This window comes from Seriola aureovittata, chromosome 17, assembly GCF_021018895.1.
Source record: "Seriola aureovittata isolate HTS-2021-v1 ecotype China chromosome 17, ASM2101889v1, whole genome shotgun sequence".
Classification (NCBI taxonomy): Eukaryota; Metazoa; Chordata; class Actinopteri; order Carangiformes; family Carangidae; genus Seriola; species Seriola aureovittata.
Genome location: NC_079380.1, coordinates 14,454,782 through 14,469,006, shown reverse-complemented (window position 1 = coordinate 14,469,006; position 14,225 = coordinate 14,454,782). Strand labels below are relative to the sequence as shown.

The 14,225-nt window shown below is 38.9% G+C and overlaps 1 protein-coding gene across 3 annotated transcripts in view; it reads right to left on the bottom strand.

Moving 5' to 3' along the window:
- cep112 (centrosomal protein 112) overlaps nt 1-14,225 on the bottom strand; it is a 99,774-nt gene that overhangs the window by 69,538 nt on the left and 16,011 nt on the right. For 2 of the 3 annotated variants that reach the window (XM_056402433.1, XM_056402435.1), the window contains 4 exons: nt 8,279-8,365; nt 3,971-4,070; nt 3,362-3,480; nt 2,774-2,917 (listed from right to left, as the gene is read on the bottom strand). In XM_056402433.1, coding sequence (XP_056258408.1) covers nt 2,774-2,917; nt 3,362-3,480; nt 3,971-4,070; nt 8,279-8,365 — 450 coding nt within the window. The remainder of the gene's footprint in view (nt 1-2,773; nt 2,918-3,361; nt 3,481-3,970; nt 4,071-8,278; nt 8,366-14,225) is intronic. The other variant, XM_056402434.1, reaches the window with a different exon arrangement.

Below are 14,225 nucleotides of genomic sequence, written 5' to 3'. Positions count from 1 at the left end.
GGGCCAGCAACTGAAGGACAGCCTGCATCACTCATCTCCTGAGGCTTGTCAGGCCGTGTGTATGCATGCATGCTGCGTTTCAAACACTAGAGGAATAGCAGTGAGTTTAAAGTTAAAAGAAGTTAAAGAAGTTTAAACATAAGCCACATGAAATGGAGACAGAATAGACTTGAGGGAAAGGTATCAATATGTTTAGCCCTGTTTTCTCTATGACCATTACTGGGGATGCACAGATATTGTTTTCTAAAACTGATAACACTTAACAGTACTATAGGATGATGTATCTGTATGACATATTGCAGACTTAAGGTAATTTAAGTGTTATTAATTATTCAGGTGCAATTATTACATTTATGTACACATTTATGTGTACATTTATGTGTAAACAATCCGACGAATATCAGCAGTACAAATCAAAGAGATATTGCCACTAGTGAATCTCTAACATCAACACAATAACAATAACATCTCCATTATTATTATATGGACATGCATAGACTACAGTCAAGACGTTTGCCTGGTGCAGTACCAAGGCAGATACTGGCATGTATTTATTTTCAAACACCTACTCAATCATTCGATCTGTTCTGCCCTTTGCATAGGTAGCGTCCAAAAATAACACCAGCTGACATATCTGTAAGCCCCTTGTGAGATCTTTAATCTGCGCTGCATAGAAATCCAACCAGGTAGCGATGGGAAGATGAACATTCTTCATTTCACTGTTATTAAACCAGATCCAGTGTGCTGTATTAGAACGAGCATGAATCATCAATCTGAGTTTGTCTTGGCTTGCAAGCGTTACTGAGTGAACTTTTCACATTGCGTCCTGGGTATGAACTTTTATAAGCATCCACACCCCCCACTCCCCCCATAGAGAGTAGAGGAGTAGTCAAGGCCTCAAACATATAAGCATAGTGTCATTCACTGTACAACCCACATGTTCAAAGCTACTAGGTCAAAACCATGTAGGACTGAATATTTAGGTCTTCTAACTGATGTCTTGAAATTTTATCCTCCCATGAATAACAACAAGTCAACAGAGCAAGACACAAAAAGACACAAGACAACCTTGATTCCAAAGGATTAAGCATGGAGACAGTAACCACGCAACAAGAGTGTTAAAATAACTCATCTGAGATAAAGTCCACTTTGAACATCCTATCCTAGGTGTGTGTGTAGGTCAGCCCAAACTGATGGCAGGAGAGCAGCTAATATAAAACGACAGAGGGCTCTTTTCATTCTCTGGGGCCTTGTCTGTTTTTAATTATTAAAAGAGGGGCCTTACCACCGGGCCTGCACTGTCCAGTGTTTGATGCCTTTTAAATGTGGGCCTGCTGACAGATTAAGGCCAGGAGCAATATGTGTGTATGTGTGATGCATATGACAGCCCATGAATGCTAATGCTGATACTGATAACAATACTATTTATGAAACAGTGCATTCAACTGGCCCCTGGTGTTGATGATCCCCACTAACGAAATGTGCATGGTCCTACTTAAAACCAAAGTCCTTTCATATGACATCAAAGAAACAGAAAAAGTGGCTTTGCGAGGTGCGTGTATGTATGTGTGCACATACATCTTCAAGCACAAGCACTGCCATGAGTAAGATTTCATACACACTTGGATCAAAGACCTTTATAAAGATGACAGATATAAGATATGAGAGCCATTCTCGCCCAGAGGTTACAGGATGTCTCCTTTCATTTGAGCCATGAAGTGGCGTGGGTCACTATTTTATAATTAGAGATATGACAGATGTATACACTTAGAGCTTAAGATGGCAGGAGTTTTATGCAAAAATACACCCATCTTGTCACCCAGAATCCTGTTTGTTCCAGTGAAAGTCTGTTTTTGGGTACAGAAAATAATCTACCCATTTGAAGTGTCTGAACACTTGAGCAGCACCCACTTTAGTATAAAGTGTGGACCACAGATTAAATCAACCAAAACAAACCAAAACAAACCAAAGTCAAATCATGTCACATGAAGTCTGAAAATTGTTAACATTAAAATCTATTACAGCTTGATGCTGTCACAAAGCCATCTTGTGTACATACAGCACCTTTAAATCCAAAATCCAAAATTAAAGTTAAATTCACCAAGATCAATATCTAAATTCCATCTGAAAAAATTTGAACAGCTGTTTATTTATTATTTACATAAAACAGTCTGAGAAGCTAGGGAGGGTAAATCCCATTTGGTTAAAGTGCTAGGATTTGTTGGGCATCTGAAACATGACAGGTTCCCCCAAGCAAACAATGCTTTTTTGTAAGAGGTCGCAAGTCTCAAGTTGGAAACCACTGGTTTAATATTGAATGCATTGTATTTTATAAACTGATCATATGTTTGTTTTGCAAATTCTTAATCAGAAAAGTAGCTAGCGGGGCGTCGTGTGGCGTAGTGGTCTAGGCAGGCGCCCCATGTGTAGAGGCTACAGTCCTCGCTGCAGTCGGCCCCGGTTCGAGTCGGCCTTTATTGCATGTCATTCCCCCTCTCTGCCTCCCCCATAAAAAGCCCCAAAAAATATACTTTAAAAAAGAAAAGTAGCTAGCAATTGTAGCTGTCAGACAAATATAGTAGAGAAAAAATTTAAAATATTTCCCTCAGAAAAGTAGTGCAGTAGAAGTATAAAGAAGCATGAAATCCAAATATGCAAGGAAAGTACAATACTTCAAACCTTACTCAAGCACAGTACTTGAGTAAATGTACTTACTGACATTCCACTGAACATAAACACACACACACTCACATTTGCCTGTTCCTGTACTCACAGTTACCTGTGACCGAGCATTATACTCAGCCTCCATCTTTGCCAGTCTACGGTTGGTGTCCTCCAGCAGCTCCTGGATGTTCTCAGTGTGTTTCTTCTGCAATTCAAACTTCTCCTGCTCCATCTCTGTGACAGCAGCATGCAGCTGGAAGGTCAAAGGATAACTACATATCAGTCATTGATCTTTTCTAAGACTACTTTGTTACTTTTGTCTTTTCACAAAATCAATTTCTTGAGCCATGTAACATATGCCTATTCAAAGGGAATAAACGTAATTGTTATTATTACATCTGAGAAAAACTGTTCCACAAGGTTGAACATCACATGCTAAGTGACCCTGGAGAGATGAGTGAAAATTTCATTTGGATCCAATTGAACCTCAACAGCTCGATAAGCTAGAGCTATCAGGAATAAAAACACAATTTACCCAGGACAGAGAGCATTCATTTTTCAGCACTAAAAAAACCCCACACTAACTGAAACACAGGTCTGGCTGCTGGCAGCGAAGTCAGCTAGTCTCATGCTATCAAACAGTCTTCCTCTGGCTCAGGGCTGCAGCATATCCAAGCCCTTCAACTTTTCCTCATACCCTCTTCTCCCACTCGTTTTTCAGGGAGTCTGCGCTCTGATCCGACATCTTCTTCAGCTCTGCAATTTGCTTCTCTTTGCTCTCGCAGATGACCTGGGATTCCCGTAGCACACTTTGAACTGTTGGAGTAAACACACACACACACACACACACACACACACACACACACACCACACACACACACACACACACACACACACACACACAGACCCAGAGCAGTCAGGCCCTGCTTAAGGGTATGTACACAGGTAGCTACACACAGACAGACATATACTCATACTCATTGTTGCACTGTCAGTAATCAAATGTCAATAAATATATTACTTCTATCAAATGGGCATTAACGCTTCACTTTCCCAAGTTTATAAGTTTCTTAAACATGCGTTTCGAGACAGATGAAAGAGTATAGAGGAGAGGAAATTAAGCATGAAGAAAAGGGCACACATTATGCAAATAAACTTTGGATTGAGCAGTACAGCTGGAGAACCTCATTCTACACCAGTGCAGTCTCTTGTGGAATTGCATCTTTTTGGGCTTTTTACTCTGAGTGTTCAGAGACACTAGTATAAACATCCTCCCAGTTAACCCTGCATTCTTGTGACCTCTCACCTTTCTTCTCCAGCTTACGGATCATCTCCTCCGATTCCTTCTGCTTGGCCCTGTACATGCTCTTCATCTCCTCAATCTCACCATTCTTTCGGTCCAAAATCTAAAGAGGGAGAGGGAGATTGTTTTTAAACATAGTGGACAACATTAAGCTTTTTTTTTTTTACTACTGAGAAAATGGCTTGCATACATTATGATGGTTCTTATTAAAATGTCTTTGTTAAAGCTTTTTACTTCCACCTGTACCTATCAGGGCTATCAACCCAAAGCTATCAAATGACATGTTTTACATACAGTTTGTGAACACTTGGTACACTGACTTAAGTTTTAAACCACTTGCAGCTATGTGCCAACAAGGCAGAGAAGAAGCATACTATTAGCAAGAAAACATAAATTCAAACAATACAGGATTCACAATTTTGAGAAAAATGATCTCTGCAAATGTTGGCACGAGGAAGGAAATAGGGTTTGTTTAGGCGCAGGGATACTCAATATGTTTTGGTGAGAAATACTGAAGGTAAACGGAATGTAAACATTTGCTTGTTTACAAGAAAACTGAGTGTCTTTTTATTTGTACTATTTGTGCCTTTTTTCAATTGTCCTAAGTTATCAATGTTTTTCATGATGTTAAAGGTTTGTTTACATCAGTCATGTTTATGGACCCTCAATTATGATCATCTGACAACCACAAAAAGCAGATTTTTTTATCTTTAAAATGAACTCCTCAATTATGTATGCTAGTTCAACTTGAACAAATATAATCAAAAATTTAAAGACTGGGTGATTTATAAGGACATGGAACATTTTGTATGCAAATTCACTGTATGGTCTGACAAAACTTCATCTTCCGCATGCATATCTAATCCTAAAGAGACTACGGGCTAACTGGGTGAAATGATGACTGAGTGAACCACCTGTGCTGAGGTGTGATGAGGCAACTGCATCTGCTTACTGCTGCCATCTGTGTGTAATTAGTTAAATTAGACCATGGAGAGTTGAGGCTCCAGTAGAAAAAGACACTCTAAGCACTCTCCATGTTGCAGAAGAAGGTGCCTTGGCTCAACTACATAATACAGTATATATGTATATTATGCAATTGGTCTAAGGGTGTGTCTACTGCCCAGGATGCCAGAAAGCACATTTTCAGGTTCTTAACAAATGGCTTTTGTGCATTGTATAGGTACGGTTAATGTGCAGGTGACTGCCCTAGTGTCCCATGATCAAATTCTACTCTCACAGTGGAATAACATCATCTAAAGTTAATCTAAACCTATTTTTAAGCATAACTGAGAATGGTATTGATATTTCCCATCCAATTGACTAAACAGAATAAAGCAACTAGATTTTCTGGTTGAAATGGCAGAAAGTAAGAGTAGCTATTTTTCAGTCAAGAACTGTCCCAAAGCCTGTAAGACTTTATCCCTCTAGTATTTTGTTCTACCCAAGTGCACTTAGTTGCCAGGCCTGTCATCCTCTGTGTGAATGGGACAGGGGAGATGAAAGGAGGCTGGAGCAAAGTTCACAGAACATTTAGGGACACCCAATTTTTTCCATTTCACCACCCAAGAGAGATTGTTGTCTTTTAGGGGTCCACCAAGCAAGGCAATGGCACAGTTTCAGGTCCAAGGATAGTGCACTAGACGGCGGGAAATGACAGCTTTTAGAGTGCCCATTTTCAGCTTTTATAAGCCATCCTAATGCAGGGGGAATCCAGCCTGGCTGTCCACAGCTTTAACCAATGGCATCAGTTAATAGAGTAAAGAGAACTGGGAAAGAAAACATACAAAACAAAATCTGTAGTTTGAACATGAGTATACTTTCTATACACACAGAGAAACAGAGGCAAATTTCACAACACAAATGTAATTTAATCCCAAACAAAATACAGTTAAAAAGTCTCTGGTGTTTCCTGTGATCTGCTAGTAATCTCAGATCATTTGCACGTTATATATGTATATATATATATATATATATATATATATGTATATATGTATATATATATATATATATGTATATATGTATATATATATATTATATATATATATATATATATATATAATATATATATATATAATATATATATATATTATATATATATATATATATATATATATAATATATATATATATACGTATATATATATATATATATATATATATTTATTTAAAAATATTATTTGCAAATGGGCTCAGCACTCATGCAGAGATCAATGGTCCCTGCAAAGTGAGAGCCCCAAAATGAGAACAAACCAGTCTCTTATACTGGAGCAACCAAAGATATGGAAGTATCCTCCCTTAACTGGCAGCTAGTGGTGTCAAGATGCACAATCAGGTAGCTGTAAGTTCTCAGATGACAAAGCCCAATGAAAAGGGCAGGAATGCAGATAAAGAAATACTTGTTTACTATAGTCAAGGACAGTTCAGCTCCAACTGGAACAGTGAGTTCAGTATTAACTACAAAGGGGTTCAAATGAACATGAGAGCACACACGATGGCACAAATTTTTCCCATTAAAACAAGAAGACAGGTTACAAAAACAATCACAATAAAAATTTCCAAGACACTATATAGTGTCTCTAGTTTTTACTTTGCTTTGTTTGTGTGCATGTTATTATTTTGATGAAGTTTTATATTAAAAAGGTTTGTTTTTCTTAAGCTATGCATCAGCAAGCATGCCCTATTAGATGCTCTATATTCCACCATTGTGTTGTTGCTTTGGCAATGCGTGTCCATGAATTTGGTGGACGGAGCTTCTGAGGAGAACTGTAGGGAAGGGTGTATTTGTTTTGCTGTTGAGTTCAAATATCAACAGTTTTTCTACAGAACTGCATAGTTTACTTTTAAGATGTGCTTCTTCACCTGAGGTTATTAAATGTTTCACAACTACACACACTACTGATCCACAACCATTAGCATACAACACTCTGGCCTGTTCTCTCATTACCCTCTCCATTTCAAGCAGGGGGACAATGACCAGTAGCCTTTCAGTAGCCTATACATTATTCATAAGGAGACTAATTAAAACAAAATCTTAGCTTGCCCACCTTCCATCAGGCTCGTTAGAGTGCACCCCAGAATCACCACCCTTTGAAGCCATTAGAGGGAATACTGGGTAAAATTCTGAGGAAATTAAATTGGACATAACTTGCAATCTGTATGTAATTAAAGAGAGAGAGGGAGAGAGAGCTAGCTGTCATCCTGTCTCTTGTCAAACACAAAGAAGCCATGGGCATCTTAAAGTGGAAAGAAAATTGGAGTGTTTTTTCTGTTTTATTAAAAGCATCTATGGCAGCAAAGGAAAGTCATACCGAGGACGTGACAGATCCCAGGTGCTTGATCTGCAGCCTAACTGATGGGCACCTAGTGTGAAATAAACCAGCTTTACTGCTATTTTCACCAGCTGACAAAGAGCTTTGAAGAGATGATTATTTGCTGGATGGGGCAATGAGAAGAGGATAGACTCGTTCCTTTCCTTTTCATTTGCCACAAAACGGAATCAAGAGCCAATTATGGGCATTGTAACACAGGTTAACTAGTTTTCATGAACATTCAAGTTAACAGTCCTGCCTGTCCAGTTGCCCCAGGAGAAATTCTCAAGTCATTTGACACTTCTTTTATGTGCAATTTCTCAATATAAACTGGTAGCTATAAAAAACTCATCACAGTTATACAGTGGACATCACACACCAGGACCAGCCTAGTTTGGGTTCACTTTAAATAATGGTTGCTGTTGTGACTGAAAAGCAGTGTACAATTTCATGCTAAATGCAAATGAAAAGCAGTAGTGGCCCAGAATGGGATTCAGCCAGGATCAGACTACACCCTTCCCTTGCAGACTGACCGGAAATCCTTGTCCAGAAGCCAATGGTACGCAATGTCAAGGTCAAACTAAATCCAAATCAATGCTGGACATGCACCACAGAGTATAAAGCACACTGAATGTTAGCTGTGCTTCAAACAGTACCTGTGGTAGGTTAATAGTATTAATGTAAGATGAGATATTTTGTTTTTTGGGGAATTTACGATCACGTACAACTTCAAGGCCAAATGTGAACTCGCAATATTTACGAATTAAAAATTTGCTATTCATATTTGTCTCTTTCCAATTTCAACTAGCATAATTCATTATCATGCCACCAATAAGGGACCTGCTATAATATCATTAGAAATTTTGAAAGTGCTGACACTTTCAACAAAATATACCTATTCACAAACTTTATAGCAAGAAATCACATAATGGTGGTGAATCATCCATCCACATTGCTAGCTGGTGCTGGCTGAGTATCCATCACCTTTCAGTTTAGATTCTTACTTTCTGAACATCTGCATCATGTCTCTGCTGCATCTTCAGTTTCTCCTCCTGGTGCTTGGACTCCAGTACTTTGATCTTCATCTCAATCTGGAAAAACGCAGAAAACCAAATTTCACATGTGTAACTCTATGAACCACTTTTAACTCTTTTATTTTTTCTTCTTTATACTTTTATTCCCATGTATGAAATGAAATTGCTAAGCAAAAAACATCTGATTAAGGGGGTGAAAGAATATTTACTACAAGGCAATACAAGCAACAAATATTATTCTATTAAGTTAAACATTGAGATTTGTCAACTTTTTATGCTTTGGGAAAAACACATCATATAGATTGACAGGATAACAGAGATAATGTAAAGCTAGATGAAAGAGGATACACTATGAGCTGTCTCACACAGCTGATGATGAAATGAACCACATTAACAATTAAAAACATTTATCCATGCATAGAGCTTCAAAAACCAGTGTGAAGCTGAGAAGTACCCAAGTCTCTCTTTCTCTTTGTGTATGTATGTATGTATGTATGTATGTATGTGTGTGTGTGTGTGTGTGTGTGTGTGTGTGTGTGTGTGTGTGTGTGTGTGTGTGTGTGTGTGTGTGTTTGTGATAAAATCTTCAGTCAGTCTATAGTAAGAATAATGTGAAAGTGTGTTTGTGTTCGTGTACTTGTGCATACACATAGCGGTTACACATGGTGGACTGGCTGTTTTGATTTCAACAAAGTATTTTCAGAGGATCAAAAGTTCAAGTGTTGTCGTGTGCATGTTGGAACAGATCTCCTTAAGCTAGAGGGCTTCCCGGTCTTAGTCAAATAAACCACTAATGATCTATTCGTCAACTTCTGTAATTGACCAAGAAAATGACTGAATGATTTTTCATTATCTATGGTCTTTTTTATACAAAATGAGCCATTACTCATTTGCGATTATTGGAAAATAATCATCACATCTCTGCCATCACAATATTATTCACAAATATGGCTGGTCTTGTAGGGCGTTCCCTTTGCATGCGAATTGTATTTGTTTGCAAAGAGACAATAATACTAAATGACAGATTTTTGAAAATTGTATGAAGAAATTGTTGTAATTGTTAGTTGAAGAAGTCCAGTAATAACAACTAAAAATGTCTTTAGTTGCTATTTAGTAGTGTGGTCTTGGGTGAATTGCTATCATCTTTAATATAACAACCATCCATTTTAAAGCACCTTTAAAATGCACTTTTTTGTATCTTTGACAATTTTGCTGCTACATTTTGTAAAATAATTTCTAGTTATTTTCTAGTTATTGTCCATCCTTTAGCTGTTTTCATTAAAAAGTATAACTCGCTTTTTAAAAAGGTTTTCATCATCTTCTTTCTAGTTAGTTTGCTACAAATTACACACATGATGTTTCCACTCACAAACACACAACACATGGAAATACAAAGAGAGCCTTTGACAAAAAGATGACTGGCCATTTGCTTTGATGTCACTACTCATGTTTAGTCACTGTCTGTTCTGGTGCCTTAATCAACCCCGGAGCATGGTGACAATGCTCTTCCTTTGAAAGTGTGGTTATTTGTGTGAACATGTGGTTAACAATGTCCCGAGGCTAGCTCTTGTTTGTTCTACTCATCAAAACAATTAAGTAGAAAATTCCCACTTTACTTGGCACAGTCAAACCACATTCGACCTTGTCTTGGTATAGATCAAAAAGAGGCAAATGTGGTGATGGCCCAAATAAAAATATGATTCAATTACAGTATGGTTGGAGTGTATAAATATTGATTAAATACAATAAAAACTTAAAAAACAAACTGGATGTTAGAGAAAAATAAATGTGTATTCATGCTTTGGGATTGAAATAGTGGAATCTTCGAAGCCCTGAGCTCAGATTTCGTGTTTCTTAACTAAAACACTTAAATTGCCTCCTAGATGCCTCTCCTCATTACTGCACTTGAGCTACATTTATGCACTATATCCTTGAAAAAGCTCTGTTAAGTATTCTGTCTCTTTATTCTTTGTCTTTTTTCATGATTTACTGTCATTTCTTGTGCAATCGAGGGGACCACAGGAGACCTGTCAGAGTAGAAAGGAAAAAGCAAAAAAAAAAAGTGTGAGAAAGAGAGATGGCAGTGATTGAAAAGCAGAAGAGTATAAGCGGAGACCTGATTCTGCCGGCACCCAAAAAAAAAATGTGGGGGTGTCATTTTCTCATCCTCTCTTCAAATGTTCTTTGGAGAAAGTTTGTCAAACTAGATCAGGGGCGTTTGAAACTTGTTTATAAAGGCGTCAGTGAAGAAAGGAGGAGGAAGAATGTCGTACACCTAAGGCTTCTGAGATGTCTTCAATCAGCCCGACTGGGTGGTACAGCTTTTTTCCCTCTTCTCTTCTTCAGAGTTGTAGCGGGCGCTGTAAGATGTCATGTTTTTTGACACTTCGCTCTTGAAAGGATGAGAGGGTGGGAGGGGAGGAGAAGGAGGGGGCTATGAGAGAGGGAATGCAAGGAGAAGATGGAAACAGTTGCTTTTTTCTGCTCTCAAAACAGGCATGGGGTCAAGGCCTTTTTCCCGAGGGGGATGTGTTCACAAATCGTCTGCTAACTGTTTGGGCTCCACAAAGCAAGGTTGAGTTTGTGCATCTCCTTCGTCTTGCCTGAGATGTACAATGTCCTGGTGTGTCTTTCATATTCAGTAAACACAGATGCTCTAGGATAGCTGGTATGCGGCGTTCCGCTATCTACTGAGAAGCAGCAAGATGCCATTTCACCACTCTGACAAGAAGTTAATTTGCTGTGGCCTGTCCAGATATTATGGTTGCATAAAAACTTTGGCAAAAATTGAATCTCTGACATGTGAAATAATTTATTTGCATAATTTCAGGGAAAGGTAGCTTTAAACACGGAGTAAGTAAAAGGTTATTACTTTAAATTGCTAATATGAATACATCAAGTACATAAGAATCAAGGGCAGAAGACAGAAATGCTTGAAATAGTAACTTTATCATTATGGAACACTGTTGGTCCCTTGTGTCTACCAGCCTGAAGCACCATCTTGAAAGCCAAACTACAGAACTGGTCCCCTTTAAACAACTAAGGCTCACTAGCTTGCTCTTTTTTAGCTTTGAAAAGCGATCAGATAAGACAGGCTATGGACCTCTAAATCACAGGCTGAGAGCTCAAGCTCCATCCCAAAGGATCCACAAATTAGAGAGACTGCATCATTATGGCATCAGAAAGCAAAGGGTCTGATCCCCAGTCAGGGGCTTGTGGCCATTAGAGTGTGACTGCTTGACACTAACACATTCATCTACCATGCTGTGCCTGCTGCCAACAATCCCTCAGGTCAGGTACCAAGCTGGTAGTCTGAACTCACACACAAACTCTAAAAGAAAGATGGAGTGCTTTAATCAGTCTGTCAGTATCTTCTACAATCACATGACTCAGGCCTATGGCTAAGCCTGACTCATCAGTCTCCATTTAATTGAATTTCCAAATAAAGACCCAGCCCTCATATTGCTGAGCACTGCTAGGGTGTACTAAAGGATTAGCAGGACTTTGCTGCTCCTTCGAGACATTTTCCACCACTCACCCATAAGCAAACGCACTGTATAAACTAAGTGACTCAAAGCAATGGAAGCTTGCGGTGAAGTTTCTCAGCTGCCACTCATTGTTCCATAGGAAAAGAGAAGTCAGCATTCTTATCAATGTAGTCGGTAGCTTAGTGTGAGGATGAGCCTGGTGTGAAAGCTGAGACGTTCGTTAAGCCGCCACCAGCTTAATGACATGTGGCGTGTAGAACGTTTTAAACCTGAGTAAATTTTCAACTGGTTTTGGGGATTAAAGGGGAAGTGATGTCACTGTGATTTCCTAAACTGGGCCTAGACAGCCACGCAATAGCAAGGTTGGACAAGGCTTCCATAGCACTACAGGAAAGCTTAATGTGGCTATTGAGGATGATAAGGTTAAGGTGGGATTGGTGACTTGGGTCTCCTCTACAGGGAAATATTGTGTGTGGGCATGTGTGTGGTCACAGCTGTATCCTGTGAAGTTCAAAGTTCCTGAAATCCACCTAACCCTCTTTTAATTGCTAATGGTGACTCAAGACACATGATCAGTGAGGGCATCTTAAATGATAAAAACTCAAAAGAAAAATGGTCTTTTTAATATCATGTCAGGAAACACAGCCCTATTATGGTCGCCCTTTTACAGGGAAGAGGGTATTGTCAAAAGGCAATTCCCAGAACCTTATGGGAATCAGAGATGCACTGGGACAGTAATGCACAGTTCAAAAGAATATTCTCCATAAAGTGGCATAAAAACAAGCCCAAAAGACCCCAACCCTCATGCTAAACATCATAAACAAGACTAAATAAGAGTCTACAGCCACATGAGTAGCTCTGTGAGGCTGTACTGTGCTTTGAATGCTAACACTGGAATGCTTACATGCATTTGACAACAATGCTAACATGTAATTATTATGTTCACTGTGTTCACAACCTTAGTCAAGCGTGTCACACAAAAGTGCAGAAAACACGAAGTACATCAAGTACAGCTGAGGTTGAATGTTTCAGTCTATTTGGTCATAAACCAAAGTATTTGATAAATTAAAATTTTGGTCAGTATATCTTTCAATCGTCTTTGAATATATGCTCACGGTATCTTTTTCACACACATTTACCCTTAAAGTTCCATTTCAATTTTATTAAAAAAGTGCAACAGATTGGCTATAGAGGGCAAATATAACAAATTTAAGCACCATGGGGAAAAAACTCCAGTTCTACACAATTTTCTCTCGTTTCCCAATGTGTCCCCTCCATTGTCTCTGTGAATTTCCTGAACTGGTTCCCATTCTGAGAGTATTGCGGCTTCAGTAATACAGTTTCCTACAGTTTCCCTCCTAAAAATTTATGCTCTGGTTCAAGGCCAGAGTACATACAGTACATACAAATCAAACAGACAGTCACTCATACCAGTGTCAGACTCGAGTTAAACTATCCACCAAACATACATAGAAGAAGGGGACAAAATATTAGAATTACCCTTTGATATAATGTAGTCAAATATAAAAATATGTTGACTAAAGCCTCAATGACCATATAGTTGAATCAGCAACCAACTCAATGTTAAATTTGTATTTTATAGGTTAATAATGTACAGGTGTACCTAATAAACTGGTAACTGTGTATATCAAAGTAAAGTTGGTGTAGGGTTAAATGTGGTCTTCTGAGATGTGATAAATTTATATTCCCACCACACACAATTGTATGGAGTCAGTCAGCTAATCTGAGGCAGGATCAAACAGCATGGGGCGTTGCTTTAATGTTTTCCTATTGGTGTTGCTACATTCAATATCAGCCCACAGGTAGACCACTCGAATGGGTGGACGTGTACAGGAGTGTGTGTTCACGCATGCGAACCCTCTTTCAGCAGTCACAAACTGAGTTTTGTTATGACAGGTCAATAAGCAAGACCATTCTTGTCCATCATGTCTGTATGTGTCTCTTCCTTTCTCTTTCTTTCCTTCCTTTCTGCCTCCATTCTCTACCCTCTCCCGGTGAAGCCGATCAACCTGACTGGAGCGCTTTCCCCGAGCAGACATGAAAAGCCATGACTATTACAGCCAAGTCATGCTCAGTTTTATATTTAACAGTGCGAGTAAAGGCGAATGGTGGGGGGAGTGAGTGGTGGTTTGGGAGAGGCGGGGAGGGGAAGAGGGAACTTCAAAGCATGCTTTCAGAATGGGATTTTCAGCTTAAATCCACATAAGGAAAAAACTGTCATCACTAGGAGCTGGCATTATTTTTGTCTTCTATGAGGAACGCTCACCTCGGTCATCGAAACAATACAAACTATGCACAAGGATGTATGTACATGGCTGTTAGGTTGTCTAATGCCATAAAGTCAAAGAACCTTCAACCTCTGTATGTGTTCAACACTTGCTTCTATAGAAATACCAAGCGTACCGACT